This window comes from Gigantopelta aegis, chromosome 2 (assembly GCF_016097555.1).
Source record: "Gigantopelta aegis isolate Gae_Host chromosome 2, Gae_host_genome, whole genome shotgun sequence".
Classification (NCBI taxonomy): Eukaryota; Metazoa; Mollusca; class Gastropoda; order Neomphalida; family Peltospiridae; genus Gigantopelta; species Gigantopelta aegis.
Window position 1 is genome coordinate 40,691,646 of NC_054700.1, and position 27,267 is coordinate 40,718,912.

General features: G+C 41.2%; 1 protein-coding gene across 1 annotated transcript in view; it reads right to left on the reverse strand.

Annotated features, from left to right (window-relative positions):
- The window catches only part of LOC121385589 (arrestin domain-containing protein 3-like), a 44,280-nt gene that overhangs the window by 11,542 nt on the left and 5,471 nt on the right, over positions 1–27,267 (reverse strand). Inside the window, exons 3-4 of the mRNA XM_041516331.1 lie at positions 12,854–13,000; positions 7,181–7,404 (exon numbers count right to left, since the gene is read on the reverse strand). Of these exons, the coding sequence (XP_041372265.1) occupies positions 7,181–7,404; positions 12,854–13,000 (371 nt within the window). The remainder of the gene's footprint in view (positions 1–7,180; positions 7,405–12,853; positions 13,001–27,267) is intronic.

The following is a 27,267-nucleotide window of genomic DNA, read 5'->3' on the forward strand; positions in this document are numbered from 1 at the left end:
AACGATAACTGATATATAAAAATGCATAACACTTGTAAAGTAATTTTGTAAATATGTGCTTAAAAATAATAAATAAACACTTTAATTGGGGTATTTACGTTCATATATTTATAATCACTTTAGTACTTACATATTTCTATGTTTTATTCTATTTTATATTTAACTCCATTGAAAACGCATCACCCAATTTCAGTTGTTATCACTATCGGATGTGTGAGGTTGCTATAAAACACACAATAACTCTAACCCTTGTACACAAGTTTCCCGTTATATATTGCCTATCAGAATACATGTAGTTGTAAAAAAAAATTATCATATCTTTTTTACAACTGCAAACTTGACTGATGCCTTCGATATACCAGTCGTTACATACAGCAATAGAGCTTACTCCAAAATACGAGGGGGAGAGAGAACTCCAACAAACTGCGTCTGATGCAAGTAAACTAAACTGATTTAAAAAAAAATAATAATAATAAAAAAAATACTTATATTAAAGGGCACCCCAGCACCCTATCCCTGGACATAAGCGTACGAGATTGGGGTGGGGTGACAATAGACAAATTCGGGCTAAATTAGATGACCGATTCGTTTGCAACTCTATATAGTTCTTTGGTAGTAATGATAATATGAATAAACGTTGTAATCCAGATTCGGGCACATTTGTCTAATACGGGCAACAATTTACCTGCCTCGCCCCCCCCCCCCCCCCCCCCCCGCCCCCTTATAAAAATGTGAGCCCGTACGCCTATGCCCCTGGATCTGCGCCTTGTGCAAGTAAACTAAACTGAACTGGAAAAACAGACAACTACTTATATTAAAGAAAACTGTATGATACAGTAAACGCCTTTTAAAGAATCCTATGTATCCTAGTATCGCTTTTGCAACAGTCGTTCTGTGTTTCCCTCCGAGTGGTGAAAGGATTGTATCTCGATATCTGGCAGTGCGATCTTATTTACGGCGTGTTTATGCAGTTGCCTGCAATCGTTTTACTCACATTAATGTTATATTTGCTGCAAAAGCGAGAACACATCCACACTTCCCTACTCAATCTCGAGTCTTCCGAACAGGCGCTCTGCTGAATACACGTGCCACTGACGTTTTACTATTCAGATATTAAGGGCTTGCAATATTGAAAATTCGGGTTCCTGCGTACCCATAATAAAGGAAATTAAATGAAAAGCTGTGTCAAAATTAATCATTTTTCTCAATATTAACCGGTGTGAAGGATGTGGGATTTCTTTTATTAACAATAAATCATAATAAATCAAACTACCGACTCAACATCTGGAAAAACAAAAAACCAGGAAAAAACATAAAGCTGGATTTTTTTTTTACCTTCTGAGCAAATAACATACAAATATATATAGGGTGCCTCTCGACCATTTCCCCTCATAGTGGGGCAGAGGTGGCAGCATTCTCATTGGTTTTCCTCGGGAGTGGCGAATACAGCGCACATTCACCCGTGTCTCCCTTAACATAACTTAAATAATATAAGCATCTCTGATGTTTTCAGATTTATATATTACTAGATGTAACTAGTGCTATGGTAGCCCGAGTACACTGACTGTAAGAGAGCTAGACGGACATTTGGACATAAATACGCTCTCATTACAGTCAGAGACCAAGCTATGTAAATTTTTGGCAATCGCTGACCACCAAAAAGTAGTCAAAGATTTCCGCTCTAATACCACAACAATCATATGTTTGACGTCAAATACATTGACATCGACCATTTTCGAGTTCCATGATTAAAACAAATTCAGATATTAATCACTAATACACACACTACAGAAAGAAACCAGACAGCACGCATATTCAGCTAAGCTTCGGCAAACTCCGGACAGCAGAATTCTAAATTCGCCGATCTATATCGTGACGTTGCGTCACATGATCGCCCACTCAGCCATTCCGTCTTCCAGGGACCGTCTCATACAATAACACGACAAGTGCCCGACAATCACCACTACAGCACATTGATTCATTAATCATCGGCTATTGGATGTCAAATATTTGGTAATTTTATCATAGTGTTAAAGAGGAACCCCGCTTGATTTTATCATTAGTAGTAAATGATCTTTTATATGCACCATCCCACAGACGTGGGATAGCCAGCCCTCATTAGTCGAGACTACATTCATGGCCGCCGTGTATATAGCAACTTCAGGGTTCATACGGAGTCTGCAAAACCTTGAAAAGTATGGAAGTTTGAAAATCCATTTTCCAGACCTGGAAAAAGTATGGAAAAATACCTTTTTTGCGAGTTGGTTGGGAAAAAGTATGGAAATTCGTCTTTAGGATTCATGTAGACAATTTCGGTTGCGTGAAACCGGCGGAATCTGACGGCGTTTTTCGATCTTGGCACTAACGTACATTTTGGAAATCAAGACTAACTATTGCCGACATTTCCCGAAGATTTTAAGTACGCGCTTGCGCAATAAATATGACAATTTCAAGTAATTTTATATACTGATTATTGAGTAACGTGAGTCTTGAAAAAAGATTTGTCTTGGAAAAAGTCTGGAAAAGGTCTGGAATTTTTTGTTTGTTTCCCAGGTGTATGAACCCTGAACTTCTATGTTATAGTTATAATGATGTTCGCGTCCATTACGGCTGTATTTATGGAATTAATCATTGTACACAATATTTAGCACAATCGCCAGAGCCGGAGCCGGAGCCGGAGCCAGAGGAGCCGGAGCTGGAGCCGGAGCCGGAGCCGGAGCCAGAGCTGGAGCAGGAGCTAGTGTTCGTTGTGGTAAAATATGTATATTTTCCCAGTGCCGTATCATATTCCATGGTTTGGAATAAATCTTTGCACATATGGGACATGACCTTCTATTCATGATATTCAAAGTTTAGGGAACATACTGACTCATGATGTTAACTCTTCAATGTTTCAACGTGAAATGACATTGTCTGGCCCCTGTGATTCCTTTTATAGTCCTTTTAGAAATGCTTCTTCCGTTTCGGGTCTTTCCAACCCATACCAATTTGTTGTTGTTTCCGTTTTTGCTTGGCCTTGGCCTGCTACACCACCGTTTGCGTGGGGGACACCATGACCACATTAGGTGCCGGGGATTTGTTCTGTTCCACTTTTTCTTTTTGCCACATGGGATCGTAGAATTTTAGACATCGATCCACACTGAGCTGACGTTTCCCGCTTCGCTGAATTTCGCAGTGAGACTGAAGTTTGCCTTGTGCTTGCAACTTGTAGAAACGGGTCCACGTCGGTAACGTACAACTTGTACTGGTCTGCATTTTGCTCCTCTGAAGGTTCTACCTCAAATGACGAGTTTTCCAAACTATTTTATTTATATACCTTCTTCTTGTGACTTTCCCGTGTTATTTTAACATTTGAATCTGTGTCTGTCTGTCACACAGAAGTACCAAAAACATAAATGAAGTTGCCCTCTCATCTGAGGGACACATTTTAGACTAATGAAAAAATGTAGCGGGTTACCAAATCTCTGACATTCAATAGCAGGTGATTAATTAATCACTGTGCTCTAGTGGTGTCGTTCAACAAAACAAACTTTCTATAACGGCCCGCCCGTCATATCTGTATTACTACCAAACAGCTATATAGGGTTGCAAACGAATCACTACGCATTTTTACATGGAGTACAACTAATATTGTGAACAGAATGATGGAAATACATGGTGTGACATTTTTCTCCATAATTTTTGCCAGACTGTGACGATTTGCTGAAGCACTGGAGTGAGGGCAGTGGATCCCCTGACCCCAGACTCGTACGCTTATGGTTGCACTAGTAGATCCAAGATGGCTACTTCGAATGTAACTCGTATATCACGGGCGACCGAGAAACGATGACATGGTGTCAAACACGTGGGTCAACAGTCTGAGAGATACCGAGTACCACGTGACCCATGTGTTGAAATAGTGGTCAGTCTCTGACATTGTGGTCCACTCTACATACATCACTGACCTGGCTGGACATTCCATTCATCATTCTATTGGCGTAAGAGCATGCCACAAATGGTGTATATGGATTATTCAATCGTCTTTCAAAAGGGGGCACATATATATTCTGGCTGCCTCCGTTTTAGAGATGACGTGCAGTCCCACCTCCCCCACCCCCACCCCCACGCTTCTAATGCCTATCCATATTTGTAAAAATAAAACACAATCCAGAAAATACTTTATAAATATTAGAGAAAGAAAAGGTCTACAAGCAAAGAGTCTTCATATGAACTGCAAGCTTGATATAGTCCGGTTAGAAAATAGTTCCTCATAAAAAAAAATATTCTGATATGCCTTTTAAAATATTTCTATGATGGGGGGGGGGGGGGGGGCGGGACGCAGCCCAGTGGTAAAGCGTTGAATCGATCCCCATCGGTGGGCTCATTGGACTATTTTTCGTTCCAGCCAGTGCACCACGATTGGTATATCAAAGGCCGTGATATGTGTTATCCTGTCTGTGGAATGGTGCATATAAAAGATTTCTTGCTACTAAAGGAAAAATGTACCAAGTTTTCCTCTCTAAGACTATATGTCAAAATTACCAAATGTTTGACATCCAATAGACGATGATTAATAAATCAATGTGATCTAGTGGTGTCGTTAAACAAAACAAACTTGAACTTTTCTTTCATGGTTACAGGTAGGTTTGATATCTGTAGTATTTAAATAAACCATTGGTTTGATGTTGCTTGTAATATTTAGTACTACTTAATAACAAGTACTACTTGTGCAAGTGGTGTACCGCCATTTGTATAACATCAAAATGAGGCTTCTCGCTCCAGCCAGTGCACCACGACTAGTACATCAAAGGCCGTGGTATGTGCTATCCTATCTATGGGATGATGCATATAAAAGATCCCTTGCTGCTAATCGAAAAGAGTAGCCCATGAAGTGGCGACAGCGGGTTTCCTCCCTCAATATCTGTGTGGTCCTTAACCATATGTCCGACGCCATATAACCGTAAATAAAATGTGTTGAGTGCGTCGTTAAATAAAACATTTTATTCCTTCCTTCCTTCAACATGAGGCGGTATATTCAACCCATATTGAATTTTTGTTTTGTTTTTGTAAAGTACTTAGTTGTCATTGGAGAGTACTCCCTGAAATTAGTAGTCACACGACCCTCTCAATATTGTTGTATTTTTCACAGTATGTTCTGACATAGAAATTCTACTGAACTGCATGGAGTAATTATTGGTGGTGTGTAACCTATAACCTGTGCCAAACTCCATTTTAGGTGTGTGTCCAACATAAAAAAAAAAGTTAAAGTTTGTTTTGTTTAACGACACCATTAGAACACAATGATTTATTAATCATAGGCTGTTGGATGTCAAACATTTTAGAATTCTGACATATTTTACACACACGTTCTCACATATATTTTTTCTGGCTCGACGCATTTTTCCCTTTTATTCTTAAATATGCTAAAACGCTCATCAAACATCAAACTAGGTACGATTCAACCGCCAACTCACGCCCCCCCCCCCCCCCCCCCCCCCAATCCACATTGCCACCTCAAGAAAATAGCACTGAATAGTATAGTTTAAAAAGCAATCGATTCAACAAATAGCGTTCCATTGCAGTGTTTCCCTTTTTTCAATTATTCAACAAACCAGACTGTTTAAGACATTTTCTTCCAGAGAATATCTCGGTAAAATGAGGAAACTGTCTGTAAAATGGAAATGAAGTTTTTACTAGCACCGCCAGCGAAGTCGGGGGTAGCCAGTGTAAACATGCACTAACAATAATAAAGTGGAAGAACCATGGGCCTACCACACGCATTGTGACTGTCGTAAATATCTCCACTATCTCACCTCTGTTCAGGGCCATTAGCATAGCTAGGATTTTATAATGGGGGGGGGGGGGGGGGGGGGGGGCACCAACACTGGTGCGGGAGGGACGGCAATCACACTGTCGGTGGCATTGAGTGGTGCTACTGGGCGACATAAAAATATAAACGGTGGTGACTGAGGTAAAAAAAAAAAGGGTGGGGGGGCGATTTGGGGTGAGGCATGGCACAATAAAAAATGGTTGTTCAACAATTACGTAACGCTCTGGGAGAAGACGGTTTCGTGAGAAGCGTTACGACAAGTTATTTGGGAGGGGGTGGTTGTTGGTTAAGAGTTACGTTTTCAAAACGTGTGTCTCATTTCATTTATAAAATAAAATGCAGAGTCATTGTTATTTCGTTCTTTAACAAATGATTGTTTCTCTAGTATTTATTATCAAATCAAACGAACTGAAATTCAAAGAGAAAGTCCAATGATATTAGTCAAATTATAAGAAAAGCGGAGTTATAAAAAAAAGTTACATGGGGTAACAGGTGTATAAATAATACCAAGTTTTGCATTACGTAATTGTTGAACGAACCCGCCAAGTATTCTACAGTTATAAGAAAAGGCGTTTTCTGAACAATTACCCTAACTAGCCCCTCCCCCTTCCGTCTCCCGCGATGTACATCCATTTATACGTACCTCAGCGCTGTGACAATGTAGGGCGGACCCAGAAAATATTTTAGGCCGGGGCCATGGGCAAAGGGTACATGGACCCACTTCCTGAAGGGGGAACGTCAATGGAATACATTGTTCAAAAAGGGGTACTTTAACTTTTTTACCGGCCTCGGTGGCGTCGTGGTTAGGCCATTGGTCTACAGGCTGGTAGGTACTGGGTTCGGATCCCAGTGGAGGCATGGGATTTTTAATCCAGATACCGACTCCAAACCCTGAGTGAGTGCTCCGCAAGGCTCAATGGGTAGATGTAAACCACTTGCACCGACCAGTGGTCCATAACTGGTTCAACAAAGACCATGGTTTGTGCTATCCTGCCTGTGGGAAGCGCAAATAAAAGATCCCTTGCTGCCTGTCGTAAAAGAGTCAGAATGACCATATGTTTGACGTCCAATAGTCGATGATAAAATAAAATATCAATGTGCTCTAGTGGTGTCGTTAAATAAAACAAACAAACTTTACTTTAACTTTTTTCTCGTTCTAGCCAGTGCACCACGACTGAGATATCAAAGGCCGCGGTATGTACTATCTTGTGCGTTGAATGGTGCATACAAAAGATCACTTGCTACTAATGGAAAAATGTAGCGGGTTTTTTCTCTAAGACTCTATGTCAAAATTACCAAATGTTTGACATCCAATGGGGGGGGGGGGGGGGGGGGGGGACAGGTGTAAATACCTTTTATGTAAATACTCACGCTTGCTGTGGGTTCCCTGTTCAGATCGACAGGGCAGATGACTGTGAAGACCTTCTTGACGGAGTAGTCGGTGTTCCACGGTTTCTCGATGTTGACGACCACCCAGTACCGGACAAAGCCGAACTGACCCTCGAACGACGACGGAAGATTGTACGGTAACTCGATCTGGAACGGGTACGTGTACTGGCCCGGGGGCAGTATTTTCTTTTCCTCAGACTTGGAACCTACAACACAGATGCAATTAACGAATTCCAAATCGTATCTCTGAACAAGAAAAAGTACAAAGGAAATTTTTACACGGTTAAGGGTTTCGTCTATAAAAGGATTGCCAAAGATGATAAAAAAAACTCCTTGCTTCGCCTGCAGAAAGACTGCTACTCCAGAGAGTGGAATGACAAATCTTAAGTTAGTACACCATCATTAATTTTTACATCCATTTCAGTTCAATTTCTATGTTAGAATACATTCTGTGAAAAATAGGGCAATATCGAGATGGTCATGTGACTGCTATTTTTAGGAAGTACTCTCTCTTAATAGCTACTATGCGAAAAAAAAGGACTAGGAGGAAGGAAACATTGTTTTATTTCAGGACGCACTCAACACATTTTAATTACGATTATATGGTGTCGGACATATGATTAAGGACGGTCCACACAGATATTGAGATAGGAAACCCGCTGCCACGGATTACAACTAATATTGAGGGTAGAATGATGGAAATACATGGTAAAAGGATCTCAGGTTTGCACATTTTGCCAGAATATTTGTACAATTTTTGCCCGAATTTGAAGACCGTTGATATACCAGTCGTGGTGCACTGGCTGGAACGAGAAATAAGGATAGACGTTACTCGTTACTCGTGCTGACAGGACCACAATATATTATACTTGTTTACTTTTTAGTCTTACTACATGTATATGTGTACAAACATTAATATATTTAAACGCGCAAATTAATGTAATCTAAAACAATGCTATTTTGTTCCCCCAATGCCTAATCATGTTTCAGGCAATCGACAGATAAAGGATTTCGCTGTGTAAGGACAGGTCAGGTCAGGTCAGGTCAGGTTAGGTCAGGTCGGAGTGTTTAACGTGCACATTCAGCGCACGCCTGTTCTGGGTACAGGTGCCGGCCTCGGCCGGCTCCTCCGTCCAGGACAGTTCGCTGTGTAATATATCGCCCCATTCAAATACTCCATTGTCAGTTATCCATATTGCTTGTCTGTGTTGGGCTTACTTTCATTAGTCACCATTAAATGGGTTATTTCTGTACGTAGAAAACCGTTAATCCGTCCACAGAGAAAGATATAATAGTGTTATGGAGCTTTCAAAGAATACGGGTCGTATGACACGAGCGCAATCCACTGCCGTAATGCGTCGTATTGGAAAGATAGACAGTGTGCGTCTACTTTAGACTCGGCCGCAATAAGCCTTTTGGCGAAACAAGTCTGGGAACATCCAATATTCAAAATTGCAATATCAAAATGGGCCGTTCATCAGTTATGAATCCGTCGTGGGGGGGGGTGTGTGTGTGTGTGTGTGTGTGTGTGTGTGTGTGTATAAGGAGGGGTTGTTGTGTTTAACAACACCACTGGGTCAAAAATGGTTTATCAATCATCATCTATTGGATGTCAAACATTTGGAAATTTTGACATATAGTCTTAGAGAGGAAACCCGCTACATTTTTCAGTTAGTAGCAAGGGGTCTTTTATATCTACCGGCATCCCATAACCAGGATGGCACATAGCTAGGCCTTTGACATGCCAGTCGCGGTGCACTAGCTGGAACGAGAAATAGCCCACCGACAGGGATCAATCCCAGACCGACCGCGCATCAGGCGAGCGCTTTACCACTGGGCTGGGCGCACCCCCGACGTCTGTTGAAGAGTGGTGATGGAATGTGTTTTATACTTATATTTATATTACATGTTAAAGGCGGTATATGGGGGAAGGGTGGGGGATACCTAATATTGCTTGACGTGAGACGCGAACGGTCGTTCAGATTATGTTTACACGGGGATGGGGGTATAGAAATAATGAAAGAAAGGCATGTTCAGAAGTCCGTACGCTCGCTGTTTACTCGCTAGACTGGTTTTGACACCTGAGATACGATGAAAACCAATCAAATTAAAGGTGCTATGTCAAAGTTGCAATAATGGGGTTCCTGACAAATATATTTATTAATTTTTGCTAAATAATGTTTTTGTTTTTTTTGTTTTGTTTTTTTTTTGAGGCGGAATCTTGAGAGTGTGGAGATTATGCATCGCAATTGGGAATTTTTCTCTGGAGTAAAGCGATAAGGGTAATATGGATATCCAGAAATTTTTTAGAGGGAGATAAGCCATGTAATGAAATGGCTCTTTTCAAACATTTAATATATTCAAGGGTTAAAGTAGAATATTTCGCCGCCTTAGAGTGGCCAAACAGAAAAGAAAAATTCTTAAATCACTGGTGCTTCAAGGGGGTCATTGCATCATGCAATGATGCCCTTGATATTACATATAAACTATGAAAAAGATTGGCAAATTGCACAAACTGTAGAAAAAATAGACCTGGACCCCCCGGTTTGTAGCTTTGGAGGTCAGGTCCGTCAACCAGGTTAAGATATTGTAAATACACACCACCTAAGTCATACACACTAATAATATAAAGAAAACAAAAATACAAACACGCACTAATTAAAATGTATATTATTTTGAAACAAGCACTGAGACTCATATGTAGATTCTTATTGATCACATTCAAGGAGAACCTGGTTTATTGTAAATAGGGAGGTCTTTTCTGAAATAAATGGGGCACCCGGCATGTTCGGGATCTGCCTGAAATGTAAAAAAAAAAAAAAAAAAAAAAAATCTTGAGTGTGTCACAAACATTAACTAGTAACATTCACTGTTTTATGCGTACACATTCAACACACTAAGTTCACCCAGAATTCTTTGTGATCAACTGACAAAAGAAACAAGGATGTCATAAACAATTCAGAAAACCCCTCTTGTCGTCTAGTGCAAGCATTTCTAAGATTATTATTCTAGAATTCTCAGTTAATTATGTACATTATTTGCGGAGTCGATTAATCTGTTGTTATTTATTACAAATAAATGTGAAAATAACGAAATATTCTAGTTTCAACTTTGATATAGCACCTTTAAGGGAGTGAGTTCGCCCTCTTGAGCTCTATTAAATTTGATTGCTTTTTGCATAGTGTTCCCGAACTTTCCTTGTTTCGACAAGTCTACGAACAATCGAGACTACACTGAGTTCTATTGCATCTGCTATCCTCCCCTACCCACAATGCAATCTCCTCTGCAGATGGCATAATACACGAACCACGTGACCAATTGATGAAAGCAGTAGTTTAGTCTATGGAGACTATTTATCTGCTGCCTTTCAGCAAGGGTCTATTTTAAAGTGCCAATAACGTTTTGATGAGACAAGAGGGAATGATCAATAAGAAGTACTGCAGACGTTAAGAATAAAACTTGTTTTCTACACAAGGAATATGTCGATGCTCAAGTGGAGGATCCAGATGAGTGCCCAGGGGGCATGGTCCTGCAATTCCCGTTAATTAGAAACGGAGAGAGTGCTGTTTCAGAGAATCAACGTACTGCAATCTTTCAAAGGCAGGGTTTCACTTTTTTTCACCTACCAAATGGTTCAACAAAATACTGCCTAATATACTAGTATACATATACACTAAATAACACATAGGCAGTGTTTTTTTAAGTCACGTAATCTGTGCGACAATTCCTTTGGTAGGTCAATAGAAATGTACAAACCAGCGTTATAATGGGCTCTTCCAAAGTTGCATAATGGCAGTTTCACACCAAACGTATTCAGTACTTTTTGTTTTGAAATGTAAGGATTACAAATTGATTTACATGACTGTTTGGTTTTAACGTTTGACGTAAGTGTTACGAGTGCTTTATGTTGCCGGGCCCTGCATATGCTGGAGATAACTTTTAAGACTTGTGACTGGCTGCGCCACGGTGATGAACCGGTCACCACAGCCATACCATCCAATAAAATAAGGACGTCCGAAATTGATTGTTCTGTGATGCGTAAGTTAACCTGAAACTGATTACTGTGTGACGTATAAGTTAACTGTCGCGCGAGTGTCGTAATATAAATACGTTTTAGTAGGTTTTAAAAGATCTGTAAGAAATATAATACTACATTCGTGTTCGTTAGATACCATTTATCTTACAACTCGTTGTTTAAAAACAAATCTAACTCGCATTCGCCCGTTAGATACGTTTTTAAACAACTCGCTGTAAGATAAGTGGTATCCAACGACTACTCATGTAGTATTATCTATTTAGCGACATCTCAGCACATATGGCTTTTTTGGTGTCTGGCATAGTTATACATGTATTAACATTTGGCCTATGCACACCTAAAGTATTTGGACTGTCAATTCAGGGTATTTGAGTTAATGTATGGCAGTTGTTAATGAGTTTGTTTTCTTTAACGACACCACTAGAGCACATTTATTAATTAATCATCGGCTATTGGATGTCAAACATTTGGTCATTCTGACAGTCATTATAGGAAACCCGCTACATTTTTCCTAATGCAGCAAGGGAACTTTTATATGTACGTTACTACAGACAGGAAAACACATATCACGGCCTTTGACCAGTTGTGGTGCACTGGTTGGAACGAGAGAAAAAACCCAATCAGTTGAATGGATCCACCGAGATGGTTCGATCCTGCAACGCAAAGCACTTAGCCGACCGAGCTAAATCCCGAATTTTGTGAAGTGTAAGCTCTCACTCTCTCTGTCTCTCTCTCACACACTCTCTGTCTGTGTGTGTGTGTGTGTGTGTGTCTCTCTCTCTCTCTCTCTCTCTCTCTCTCTCTCTCTCTCTCTCTCTCTCTCTCTCTCTCTCTCTCTCACTCTCTCTCTCTTTTTCTCTCTGTCTCTGTCTGTCTGTCTCTCTCTCTCTCTCTCTCTCTCTCTCTCTCTCTCTCTCTCTCTCTCTCTCTCTCTCTCTCTCTCTCTCTCTCCCTCTCTCTCTCTCGCTCTCGCTTAATCCTTACGCCAACGAAGGTGTGTACACGTGTTTCATTTCATATTTCTAGGAAGCAACCAGTCCTGTGTGCAGCTGTTTGTGATTAATATTAATACATGACCAGTAACGCCAGTCAGTTTTCCCTGTGTGCATGCGCACATACTCATGGTTGCATGGTACCAAAGAGTTCCGTGTCAAAGTTCGAGGTGCAAATATTTACGGAGTAAAAATAGCTGCAGCTGTGATTGGTAGTAATATGTGGCATTAATTATTTGTGCAAATAGTATTATCCATTGGCAATAAATAAATACACTTTTATTTGTTATACAGTTGCTATGCAGTATACATACACCACAGGTTGAAACTAGTTCAGAGTACCACAAAAATGGAACTGCGATATTCAGCAAAAATTACGGTTGATAATAAAAACATTAATTAAATCTCATAAATGGAATGTGATCCCCCCCCCCCTCCCCATTTTCTTGCAGATAGATTAAATGTGAGGTGCTACACTTTTTATTGGTGTACTGTCCATGTGTGTTGATGCGCTGCTTATATCAGTTTTATTAGTAAACGTTAACATTATTGGCAATAGGAATTGATTTGGTTCGATGGAACCTCATGATTGTGTATACAGGTGTTCTTCTGTAATTAAATTCCTACCTCTAGCCAGCAGCGCCAGTGAAATGTCGAGGTATTCCTCTGTTGCTGAGTGGTGCCGCACCTCCCTGAATCTGCTCTGCCCCGCCCCTCTCATCGACTGATCCGTCCAATGAACAAACGCCTTGCCCCGAAATGAAATCCGGATGCCTGGAGGGAAATAAACAATAAGATATCATTTAGGGAATTCAAGCTGTAGATGAAAAAAAGAGGGAATCTAATATTACGGTTCGTTTGCATACCGATTAACTTGCATTCTAAAATGAATAACGTTAAAAAAACACTAAAACGTTTTAAAAGCCCCATAGCATTAGCTTTAAACTTGTAGCTTTGGGGGCCAGGTCCGCAAACCAGGTTTATATATTGTAAATACACATCACCTAAGCCATATACACTAATCACAGTAAAGAAAACAAAAATACAAACATGCACTAATTAAAATGTATATTATTTTGAAACAAGCACTGACACTTATATGTCTTTATTGGCCACATTCAAGGAGAACCTGGTTTATTGTAAATAGGGAGGTCTTTTCTAAAATAAATGGGGCACCCGGCATGTTCGGGACCTGCCTGAAATGTAAAAAAAAAAAATTAGCTTTAAACTCAAGTATGTAATACATATGTCAACTGTAAACTGCCATCGAATTGTATAGGTTAATATTGGTGGGGAGGGGGTTGTTGTTTTGTTGTTTGTGTTGTGTGTGAGTTGTGGGGTTTTTTGGAAGGGTGTGTGTGTGGGGGTGTTTTGCTTTGTTGGTGATTTTTGTTGTATTTGTTGCTGCTGGGGGTTTTGGTACGGGTTTTGGGGGTTTTATTGTGCTTTTTCTTTTTGTGACCCATGCGATTAGGTTCGACTTAAGGAGATTGGCTACATGGTGAATAATTCGAAACATTTATAAATGTTACATATTTACCAGAACTGTTGGCATCCAAGTTTGCCTATGAAATGTGCGACATATGTGTGGATCATTTCGACTATGAGAATGCTACACGTCGATAATTTCGACTGTGACAAATGCTACACGTTGGTCAATATTGTTGACTGAGAAATGCTACACGTTGATTAATAATTTCGATTATGAGAAATGCTACACTTTGGTCGATAATTTTAACTATGAGAAATGCTACACGTTGGTTAATAATTTCGACTATGAGAAATGCTACACGTTGGTTAATAATTTCGACTATGAGAAATGCTACACGCTGGTTAATAATTTCGATTATGAGAAATGCTACACGCTGGTTAATAATTTCGATTATGAGAAATGCTACACGTTGGTTAATAATTTCGACTATGAGAAATGCTACACGCTGGTTAATAATTTCGATTATGAGAAATGCTACACGTTGGTTAATAATTTTACACGTTGGTTAATAATTTCAACTATGAGAAATGCTACACGTTGGTTAATAATTTCGACTATGAGAAATGCTACACGTTGGTCAATAATTTCAACTATGAGAAATGCTACACGTTGGTTAATAATTTTGACTATGAGAAATGCTACACGTTGGTTAATAATTTCGACTATGAGAAATGCTACACGTTGGTTAATAATTTCAACTATGACAAATACTACACGTCAGTAATTTCACCTACGAGGAATGTTACACGTTCATTAGCACTTCTGACACCACAATAAATGTTACGCGTTGGTTACTAATTTCGACTACACAGAGAATACTACATGAGTGTCTGTTAAATACTACTTATCTAATAACGAGTTGTTAAAAAATTATGTAACCAGCGAAAGCGAGCTGGATACGTTGTTAAACGAGTTGTAAGATAAATGATATCTAACGGAGACGAATATGGTATTCTGTTTCTTACATATCCTCAAAAAAAGAGTTTAAAAATAAATTTACAGGCCTCACGCGAGGTCAAAATCATAAATTATTTTAACGCCTCAGTTTCCAACTAAAACCTGCTTACGTCCCTAGCGCTTGTAGTTAACGTATGCTTCACAGACAAGTCAATTTCAGGTTAACTATATGTCGCAGTGTAATCCATTTTGATCGTGCTGTTTTTTCATTGGAGGGTATGGCACTGGCGACTGGGTCCAGTTTTACGAAGCGATCATAGCCCTAATACCACATTAAGAGCATAAGGCAGGTATGCACTTAAGGTGATGTTAGCGTTAAGATCGCTTGATAAAACGAGGCCCTGGCTGGTCATCACCTAGGAGCAGCCAGTCGTATGCCTTTACATTGTTATTACTCGTATATGTTTTATCAAAAATAACGAATGCTGTCCTCACCAACACATGTGTGTAAAAAAAACCCAGCTAGGCTATGCGAAGTTAAACTGATCTTATTTTCTTGAATTATAAACATTGCTACAAGAAGTGTTGAGACGTTCAACACGGGGTGCTGGTGAAAGCCTGAAGACAAAGAACGAGAAATACAGAACAATGGATTCAAACAGCAGGCAGTTTTACATTCTCTAGATTCCACCACGAGTTAGGAAACATACAATGTCTATTGGCTTTATTCTTCTTCTTGCCAATGCCAAAAAGGTTAACGTGCACATTCAGAGCAAGCTGTTGTAGTGCACGCCTGTCCTGGGCACAAGTACCGGCCTCGGCCGGTTCCTCCGTCCAGGACAGGATCTTTTTCTTAACAAGCACACGCATATATACCTCGGTACAACAATTCATAGACGTTCGAAGATGCCAGATACTGTGGAGCCAGTTATATTAATCTGCCTTTTAAATAGGGGTGGGGTGATGTCGGTGGTGCATAATATTCAGTGTTGGGGCCAGTGCTCTTAGTCACTCACCGCTTCCATAAATTACGAATATTCGCGGGTTTCATATAAAAAGCGGGTAAATACAATATGGGTTTATGGCCAAATAGAAGTGCTCGTAATACTAATTATTAAGGTAACATAAAATTCCAATCAAATGAGTCTGGCGCATGATAAATATTACTCATTACGCGTTATGAAATATGCCTCATATATAGGAAGGATCCTTGGCATGTGAGTAGATGGGGGGGGGGGGGGGTGCAGTGCTATGCGTTAGCGATTTCTTAGCACCTGGAGAACAAGTTTGTTTTGTTTAACAACACCACTGCGGCACATTAATTAATTAACCATCGGCTATTGGATGTCAAACATTTGGTAATTCTGACTCGTAGTCATAATAGGAAACCGCTACATTTTTATTAATGAAGCAAGGGGTCTTTTATATGCACTTTCCCACAGACAAGATAGCACATACCACGGCCTTTGACCAGTTGTGGTACACTGGTTGGAGAACAAAATATTGTAGCTATGATTTGCATGTCAATTTTTGTCTGCTTTAAATGTTATGGTTCCATTTTTCTTTTCATTTTTTAAAAATAAAATATGACAATTTAAAGTAAATTCCCACCTCTTACCACTGATTCCTATGGGCCTGTACTTTGTGTAAAGTTCGGTAACAATTTATTATAGACATACGTCGCCGCCATATTTTGAAATATATATAACGGTATATATTTTGCATTATCATTGTGTGTGTTTGTATGTATGTATGTATGTGTGTGTGTGTGTGTGTGTGTCTGTGTGTGTATGTGTATGTGTGTCTCTGTGTGTGTATGTGTGTCTGTGTATGTGCACGTGTGTGTGTATGTGCGTGTGTGTGTGTGTGTTTGTATGTATGTGTGTCTGTGTGTGTATGTGTGTGTCTGTGTGTGTGTGTATGTATGTGTATGTGTGTGTATGTGTGTGTCTGTGTATGTGCGTGTGTGTATGTGCGTGTGTGTATGTGCGTGTGCGTGTGCGTGTGTGTGTGTGTGTTTACCGCTGATTTTCAACACATACCACCCGAATATAACTGATAATTTCTGAAACAGCCAATTCAGTTTAACACGATTCTAGAAAGTGTATCTCTTATTATATAGCCCGTTTCATATTTTACATGTCCACTGGTGACTATGTTGTTTTAGTCTCTTCATTAGAATATATGTCAGTCTCTTCATTAGAATATATGCCAGTCTCTTCATTAGAACATATTTCAGTCCCTTTATTAGAACATATGTCAGTCCCTTCATTAGAACATATTTGAGTATCTTCATTAGAACACGTCAGTCTCTTCATTAGAACATATTTCAGTTTCTTCATTAGAACATATTTCAGTCCCTTCATTAGAACATATTTCAGTCCCTTCATTAGAACATATTTCAGTCTCATCATTAGAACATATTTCAGTTTTCATTAGAACATATGTCAGTCTCTTCATTAGAACATGTCAGTCCTTTTATTAAAACACATGTCCCTTCATTAGAACATATGTCAGTCTCTTCATTAGAACATATGTCAGTCTCTTCGTTAGAACATATTTCAGTCCCTTCATTAAAACATATTTCGGTCCCTTCATTAGAACATATGTCAGTCCCTTCATTAGAACATATGTTGCTTTTGAAAAACAATGGATTAGGCACAAGTTTTCCAACTTACTTAGTTTTCTCCATACTACATGCATATTATGAGTAGATGACAATGTATAAATTTATGCAATTTAAAATATCAACAAAAACATTATATGTTTGAAAGAAAGAAAGAAAGGAAGGAAGGAAGGAAGGAAGGAAGGAAGGAAGGAAGGAAGGAAAGACTAAGAAATTAATTTTCTCTGTGTTCTCTGTTTCAGTCACTTCTCTTTCTTAATGTCTACTCCGAGAACAGGCGCGTAGAAGCGGTTTTTAGTTAACAGAGTTATTAGTTTTGAGAAGTCTAGGAAATGCCATGGCTGTGCTACGAAATCGAAATGGCTTCTTCAGTTTCAACATGATGACCTTTAAACATGACAAGTGTGTCCTGCGTGACGTCATCTGCCGCCACCAAACAAAGAAATCATGGTTTTCGGTGGCTTTAGGCATTTATTGGTTTCAAGCAAAACTTATTATCTTTCGTAATGACCGGAGTATTGGATTTGCCATTATAAAATGAGATGAGAGTCAGCATAAGTATAGTGTCCTGCTTTGGATATAATAGATCTATTATATATGGGCTCGAAACTCATCAGGAAATTATGGTGGCCCTAACAAAGATGTCTGGGCCACTAAACTTTCATTTTAAGTGGCCAAACCTGCTTTAAATAGCCCAAATACGAAACATTCATATATCAGATTTGTTTTAAATAATTAAAAACGTTTAATTATCTTCTTTTTTTAAAGAAAGCATATGAAGTAATATTGATTTGAAGAACAATTTCTAGAGGGAAACTATACCAACATACAATATATTGAAATGAGATGTTCCGAATGGTTACGAACAGGATAGGGAAGTCTCTGTTTTATCAAGACAACACCTTACTACATCCGGTCTGCAAAATCAATGTTCATAAATGGATGTTGGCAAATTACCGTAATTACGGTAAGCCGATACGTTCAGTTTTGCGAACAATGAGCAAGATTTTAATGTGGAATAAATATATGCAAAACAATTATTAATAGTGGCCCATATGTTATAGAAAGAAAATCGCCCAAATAAAAAAAAATGCAGGGTTACTAACGTCATTATTTTTTAATATTTAAAAGTCGTCCAAAATGGACTTCGGTCGTATTTGGCGACCTGACCGGCCTCGGTGGTGACGTGGATATAAGGCTGGTAGGTACTGGGTTCGCAGCCTAGTATCGGCACACACCCAGAGCGACGTTTGAACGACATAATGTGTAGGTGTAAGACCACTACACCCTCTTTTTCTCTCACTAACAACTAACCCATTGTCCTGGACAGCCAGCCCAGATAGCTGAGGCGTGTGTGTGTGTGTGTGTGTCTGACTGTCTATGTGTGTGTCCAGGACAGCGTGCTTGAACCTTAATTGGATATAAACACCAAAATAAGTTGAAATGAAATGAAATGGCGACTGGTGGTTTCGGGCCCTGTTATATATAGTCTCAGTATTATCCCCCAGGGTTGTTGTATGGGTACCGTTCTCGATGGTGTAGGCCCTAGTGGTTAACTCACTGATAGCTACCGGGTTCGCACCTCGGTACCGGCTCCCACCAGTGCGAGTTTAACGACTCAGTGGGTTGGTCGAAGACCACTACACAGACTTCTTTATCACTAACCACTAACCCCTAACCTGGATATAGAGCCCAGATAATTGAGGTGTGTTTCCAGGACTGCGTGCTTGGACCTTAATTGGACGGAAATAAGTACGTAGGTTCTGTTGAATTTTGGAAGCATATGGGATGGTAGTAGCGGGGTAAGTCACTGGCACTCATTTCTGAAACTGAATATAGGTTCCCTCCCCAAGTTCAAAGGTCATTTAATATTTACCCTCCCCCGTTCTCCACCGCAGTTGCTGGTATCTTTGGATTGTGATTTAAAATAATACATTTCCTTCGTAATAGTTCCGAACAGATGTTTGACCCCCATAACTGTAAATAGTTCAATCAAGTTGCATGACTTCTACATATTACGGTGGTCTGCCGCCTCGCACTAATGCGTAATTTGCAATTATGTAATATTACGTGTAAATAACTCTCGTGTGAGGCTTATGGTCTGAAAGAATATTTTCTTTCTCCAGTATTGGCCATACCTAGGAATTTTCCTTACAGTTAGGTCCTAGAAAATAAAACCATATTGAGCAGTATATGAACAATGTGGTGGAGTGTATCAATCCACACACTATAATGTAGTCTATATCATACTAATTTATACTAGATCTTATTGTTATCTCCGACCTCAGATACCTGCCAATAGATCTAACGACAGCCAATGTTATCGCGTGACCAGCTGACCTTTTACTTAACCTAGGGGCGAGGTAGCCGAGTGGTAAAGCGCTCGCTCGATTTGGGATCGATCCCCGTCGGTGGGCCCATTGGGCTATTTCTCGTTCCAGCCAGTGCACCACGACTGGCATATCAAAGGCCGTGGTATGTACTACCCTGTCTGTGGGATGGTGCATACAAAAGATCCCTTGCTGCTAATCGAAAAAGAGTAGCACATGAAGTGGCGACAGCGGGTTGCCTTTCTCAATATCTATGTGGTCTTTAACCATATCTCTGAAGCCATATAACCGTAAATAAAATGTGTTGAGTGCGTCATTAAATAAAACATTTCCTTCCTTTTACTTAACCAATCAAAATACCGTCTTGTTCTTCTTCTTCGCTTTATGTGTCTTCTTCTTCTTCTTCTCTTTCTCCTTCTTCTTGCTTTTTCTTCGAACGTTCAGATTGTATGGCTATACAATGATAGGAATACAAATCCACTACGAAACATTACCAGGACACAAAATGACGTTGGCTGATGTCAGATCAATTAACAAACATCACAGGCGGATAAGACGTGAGCTTTGATTTCAATCACACTGAGGACTGTCTGTACTCACTCGCAAAGGAATCCACGCTTACAATCAGGGACGGGATGTAGCTCATACATTTCTATTATTTCTATTCAAATTATTTTCGTCCTTATATCCAATTAAGGTTCAAGCACGCTGTCCTGGACACACACCTCAACTATCTGGACTATCTGTCCAGGACAGTAGGTTAGTTGTTAGTTGGTTAGTGGTTAGTGAGAGAGAAGAAGGTTTAGTGGCCTTACACCTACCCATTGAACCCTTAAGAACTCGATCTTGGTTGGAGCCAGTACCGGGCTGCCAACCCTGTACCTACCAGCCTGTAGTTAGATGGCTTAACCACTGCGCCACCGAGGCCGGTTTGTAGCTCATACAGGTCAGGACCCCGTTCCACAAAGCGATCTTAGCCCTAAGATCACCGTAAGTGCATAGCTACCTTATGCACTAAGGTGATCTTAGTGCGAAGTTCACTTCATGGAAAGGGGCCCAGGTCAGGTCAGTGTTAAACGTGCACATTCAGAACAAGCTGTTGTAGCTCACGCCTGCTCTGGACACATGTGCCGGTCTCGGCCGGCTCCTCCGTCCAGGACAGGAAAAGGGTGGAGTGGGTTGGAGGGGGGGGGGGGGGGGCTGCGCCGACCGGGGCCGGTAACAGGCGGAGGGTGGTAGCTAGTACGTAGAGTGGATTGGCGAAAAAGCCTCTCCACGCCTAAGCCTCGCCTAAGATGCCATAGATCCTAAGTTCTACGACGGATGCATCAGAGGTCGTGGTATGTGTGTAGTCCTAAAGGGGAAACTACATGTGAAAGATCCATTGCTGCGTTTCGATAAGGGTAGCCTGTGTGTCATTAACTGATTGAAATCTGTATATAACCTTTAGTGTATTACAGAATTCGCCGTTTAATAGGAAATATCACCCTCGCTCTCCATCATTCCCCTTGAGACTAGTTCAGGGAGGGTCATTTTTAACTCCCCATAGAACGTGAATTTATATGGCACTTAATTGTCATGGCTTAAATGGCTCCCCATAATCTAACTTAGGAAAGCCACTAATCAGGAAGGAAGGAATAAATGTTTTATTTAACGACGCACTCAACACATTTTATTTACGGTTATATGGCGTCGGGCATATGGTTAAGGACCACACAGATATCGAGGGAGGAAACCCGCTGTCGCCACTTCATGGGCTACTCTTTTTAATTAGCAGCGAGGGATATTTTATATGCACCATCCCATACACAGGCTAGCACACACCACGGCCTTTGATGTACCAGTCGTGGTGTATTGGCTGGAGCGAGAAATAGCCCAATGGGCCCACTGACATGGGTTGATCCCAAACCGACCGCGCATCGAGCGAGCGCTTTACTACTGGGCTACGTCTCGCCCGCCACTAATCACTCACTTAAAAAAAAGAAAATTCACGTCGAGGTCTTATATTAGGCTGCCAATTTGTGTGCTTGACCCATAATTGGATATAACTACTAAAACTAGCTATAGTAGCAGGAAAATGTGCGGATATGAATAATTTCTTGCGTGCGTCTATCAAAAAACTGTTCAAGCACGCATGTCGTGGGCACAACCTCCGACTTCGCCAGAGTACTACCTACGCCAGATGAAAAATTAACATGGGTGTGTGGGTGTGCGTACCTTCTGGCATGCTTCCGTCAGATAACTGTTCAAGCACGCCTGTCGTGGGCACAACCTCTGACTTCTGTCCAAGACATGGATAATGCACGTGGAATACGTGGTTATAAAGCACAGTCTCAAGACAATTCCATTTTTGTACGTATTCTTGCAGCGAATATCGATTAGAATTAAGACTCCAAACTGTAAAGTAATGTCGCTTTTTGTAAAGCAATTTTATCCGTTCATATCAGTCACAGCTTTGAACGAGTTTTCAGAGGTCAATTTGACAAAACAAATTGCCAGTAACTGAAAATAACCCAGACCTGTCTGGTAGAGTCCTAGCTGTAATTGCAAATTTCCCCGAGTCTATCTTTTGTATGGAGATTAGTAAGTAGGGACATGTTGAGTGAGTAATTAGATTTATCAAGTCCACGTCCATGTTGATTGATTAGAACGGCCAGCGCCATGTTGGATGTATTCCTGTGTGGCCTGACCTATAGGAAACAAGCTACCGCGACACAATACGCAAACAGCCGAGGCATTGTCCAATCAGATCACTTGTCTCTGGACGCTTTGTGCGCCACTGTGCGCACAGTCGACAGTAATTAATCTAATTGACCCACGTCCGGTTACCCAGTTAAGCCAATATTGATGAACGAGGGCCCGTGCATCGTGCTGTAACATATTCAATTAAGAGACTAAAAGAAAAGGAAGGAGTTTTAACGACATCCTCGGCGCATTGTTTTATTTGGTAGCTATCGCGTGTCTAGCATAATATTGAAACTGTGACAATTTATCGAGAAAATGAGAAAAGACACCAACTCCAACGCCAAATATTTTAACATACCCACATCCTTTTAAGGTCCAGGCATGTCCTCCCTGGGCCTTATCTCTGACAAGGCCAGTGGTTTGATAGAGGGAAGGTTAATACTGACAGGATCAGTTTTACCAGCAACCGTCATATATCGCACTAATTAACAGTAAGCCTGCTTTGTTCGTGGGATCTAACCACTCCAGGAACCAATTCTCTGATTGGATTCCCCCACCCCCCACCCCCACCCCCGTCACAACTAGTGTCTCACGACTTGTATATCAATGGCCGTGGTATGTGCTATCCTGTCTGTGGGATAGTGCACCGGCCTCGGTGGCGCAGTGGTTAAGCCATCGGACTACAGGTTGGTAGGTGCAGGGTTCGCAGCCCGGTACCGGCTCAAACCCAGAGCGAGTTCTTAAGGGCTCAGTGGGTAGGTGTATATATATCAGACATAAGGCTAGCAAATACTAGGTTCACACCCCGGTACCGGCTCTCACCCAGAGCGATGTTTAACGACTCGGTGGTGCAATGCCACTACACTGATTTCTCTCTCGCTAACCACTAACAACTAACAGCTACCCCTCTGTCCTGGACAGGCCGCCCAGATAACTGATGTATCAGCGTGTTTGAATCTTAATTGGATATACGCACGGAAATAAGTTGAAATGAATGAATGAAGTAGGCCTATGGGACGTCTGAAGCGTCTGAAAATAACACATTGCCCTTCTCCACTCTGTCGAAAGGCGACTTAATGTATCACTTGCCCATCCAGTTGCTTTTATCTTCCGCCGTCTATGTGTGTGTGTGTGCGTGTGTGTGTGTGTGTGTGTGCGTGTGTGTGCGTGTGTGTGCATATGTGTGTGCGCGCGTGTGCGTGTGTGTGTGTGTGTGTGTTTGTCTGTGTGTGTATGTGTATGTGTGTGTGTGTGTGTGTGTTTGTGTGTGTATGTGTATGTGTGTGCGTGTGTGTGTGCGTGTGTGTGTGTGTGTGTGTGTGTGTGTGTGTGCGTGCGTGTGTGTGTGTGTGCGTGCGCGCGTGTGTGTGTGTGTGTGCGCGCGCGTGTGCGTGTGTGTGTGTATGTATGTATGTATATCAATCAGTTTTCACGCAAAAAGGACAACCTTAAAAATATTATGCCCGAGATGCTTTGTTCGTGGGATCGAACCACTCCAGGGACCAATTCTCTGATTGGACTTTTTTTCCCCGTCACAACTAGTGTCTCACGACTTGTATATCAATGACCGTGGTATGTGCTATCCTGTCTGTGGGATAGTGCACCGGCCTCGGTGGCGCAGTGGTTAAGCCATTGGACTACAGGCCGGTAGGTACAGGGTTCGCAGCCCGGTACCGGCTCCAACCCAGAGCGAGTTCTTAAGAGCTCAGTGGGTAGGTGTAAGGCCAATATACCCTCTTCTGTCTCACTAACCACTAACCAACTAACAACTAACCCACTGTCCTGGACAGACAGCCAAGATAGCTGAGGTGTGTGCCAAGGACATCGTGCTTGAACCTTAATTGAATATAAGCACGAAAATAAGTTGAATTAAAAATGGGAAAGTGCATTAGAGTAGTAGAGTCATGACATATAGTAGTAATATTGTTGACAATATATTTTGTTAGTGGTGGGGGATGGGGAAAGACGTATCCCAGTGGTAAAGCGATGTGCGGTCGGTCTGGGATTTATCCCCGTCGGTAGGCCCGTTAAGCTATTTCTTGTTCCAGCCAGTACATCACAAATGGGATATCAAAGGCCGTGGTATGTTTTATCCTGTCTGTGGGAAGTTGCATATAAAATATTTCTTGCTACTAATGAAAAGTTGTAGCGGGTTTCCTCTAAGACTACGTGTCAGTACTACCAATGTTTGTTTTTTTACATCCAATAGCCGATTATTTATAAATCAATAACGTTAGGAACGTTAAAATAACCCTGTTGATTGAAATAGCTGTCTATCGCAGACAAACGATAATTGCGAAATATACGAGCATGTCATTTTCTTTTCTCCCAACCCCGCCTTTATCCCATTTCGGGGCAGGATGTAGCTCAGTGGTACAGCGCTCGCTTGATGCGCGATCGATCTAAGATCGATTCCCGTCGGTGGGCCCATTGGGCTATTTCTCGTTCCAGCCAGTGATTCACAACTGGTGTAACAAAGGCCGTGGTATGTACTACCCTCTCTGTGGGTGGTGCATATAACATCTCTTGCTGCTAATTGAAAAAGAGTAGCCCATGAAGTGGCGATAGCGGGTTGCCTCTCTCAATATCTGCGTGGTGAATGAAAGAAAAGTCCGACGCCATATAACCTCAAATAAAATGTGTTGAGTGCGTCGTTAAATAAAACATTTTCTTCCTTGTCCCCTTTCGCTACGTATTCTAAGGGTATCAGTAAACTAAGATGCATGTTTAGCTAAGACACACAGTAAGTGCTGTTTTGTACGATGATGCACCACGTCGGAAGGTTAATTTTGTTTCTGTTACTAACTGTGAAATTTGTTGTTCATGTGTTAAAAGGTTCTGAAGTTTACTGCTGGTGGGACTGTATCAAATAACATCCTTTTAGGTCAAAGTTCGAAATGCTCCTAACTTTTAATACGCATACTACCTGACCTGCCGTTTGTAATAAATGTGACGGTGTTTGTTGTCCCAAAAATATTTTTATCTGAATAATAAATGTATTTGCAATTTTCTTTCATTCAGTATTTCATCCCACTGCCTCCCCCATCCCCGCCCCTAGCCCCACCTCCTCAGTGCTGGAGCAAATCCTCAAATTCGGGCAAATATTGTAGAGATATTCGGGCGAAATGTACTAAACTGAGGCCTTTTTACCATGTATTTCCATCATTTTATTCGCAAAATTCGTCGGTGGCGTCGTGGTTAGGCCATCGGTCTACAGGCTGGTAGGTACTGGGTTCGGATCCCAGTCGAGGCATGGGATTTTTAATCCAGATACCGACTCTAAAGCCTGAGTGAGTGCTCCGCAAGGTTCAATAGGTAGGTGTAAACCACTTGCACCGACCAGTGATCCATAACTGGTTCAACAAAGGCCATGGTTTGTGCTATCCTGCCTGTGGGAAGCGCAAATAAAAGATCCCATGCGGAAAGTGTAGCCCATGTAGTGGCGACAGCGGGTTTCCTCTCAAAATCTCTGTGTGGTCTTTAAACATATGTCTGACGCCACATAACCGTAAATAAAATGTGTTGAGTGCGTCGTTAAATAAAACATTAAATTTTCGTTGTAATGCATGTAAAAATGCGTTGTGATTCGTTTGCAAACTTACCATATATGGCTGTTTGTCAGTAATGCTAATATGGAGAAAAAAAAAACACAAAACCCGTTGCTATCCATATTCGGGTATTTTCCATTTAATTCGGGCAAAAACCAGCCTGCATCCCCACTCCCACCCTTCACCCCCTACACAAAATGGGAGCCCGTACGCCTATGCTCCCTTCTCGTGGCGGAGTAACCATACGTTAGATACCAAATATTGTTAAACAACCATTTTCTTTCCCAAATCGTCCTCTACTTAGAAGTATCAGAATTACTGAAACTGTAAATTCCACTTTAATGTTCTTTGTGCCTCGAGAGATTGAGGCAAATGCATTGGTCTCATGACGCCAATAATTTCACAAGTTCAACGAAGCTTGGTGTTAAATTGGGATTATACGGTACGGTATACGCATGCGTCGTGATACTTCGGCAGGAGGAAGCCATAAATATAAGATAATAAAGACATTTGTTATTAATAAGAAATGAGTGGCGGATCTGCGCAATGTAGTAAATTTCATTACACGAGAATGTCCCGCCATTTCCGGGGGTAATAATGTTAATCGATGTTGACACAGCCGAACGAAGGGGCTATAAAATGTCTTTCTCATGTCTTCGATGTGGGGGCCCACTGGGCTATTCCTCGCTCCAGCCAGCGCACAACGACTAGTACATCAAAGGCTGTGGTATGTGCTATCCTGTCAATGGGATGGTGCATACAAAAGATCTCTTGTTGGTAATCGAAAAGAGTAGCCCATGAAGTGGCGACAGCGTGTTTCCTCCCTCAATATCTGTGTCCGACGCCATATAACCGTAAAATAATGTGTTGAGTGCGTCGTTAAATAAACCATTTCCTTCGGTGTGTATGTGTGTGTGTGTGTGGGGGGGGGGGGGGGGGTACTAGCGAATTCAGCTATGCGCCTACAGTGCCCCACCTCTTCCTTATTTGCCATGTTTCTTGGTGTTACCCAATATTGCAATCAGGCGCATGTGCATGAGGAGGGTTTCGGGGGTCAATCCCCCTCCCCTCCTTCCCCATCACAAGCAACTTTTCTGTTTCTTTTCAATATATTTTTCATTTCAAGCAACGTTTCTGTTTCTTTTCAATATATTTTCCGGTGGAGCCTGACTCGACCCCCTATAAATGTCCCTCGCCACAGTCTAGATCCCACCTTGCTAAAATTCCTGCACACGTTCCTGTGCAATGTATTCTTTTACAAACTATTTACTGTTACATTAATCATTATTTAAACTGCATTATATCCCCTCCCCCCCCCCCCCCCCAAAAAAAAGAGCCTAAAATTTATATTTTCCTGTGAAAGGAGTGGGTGAGAGTCCTTTCCAAACCAAGCTCAATTATCCCCCGCCCCCTTTCCAAACTGCCTGGATCTACCACTGAGTATGAAACTGCCCCTACATCAG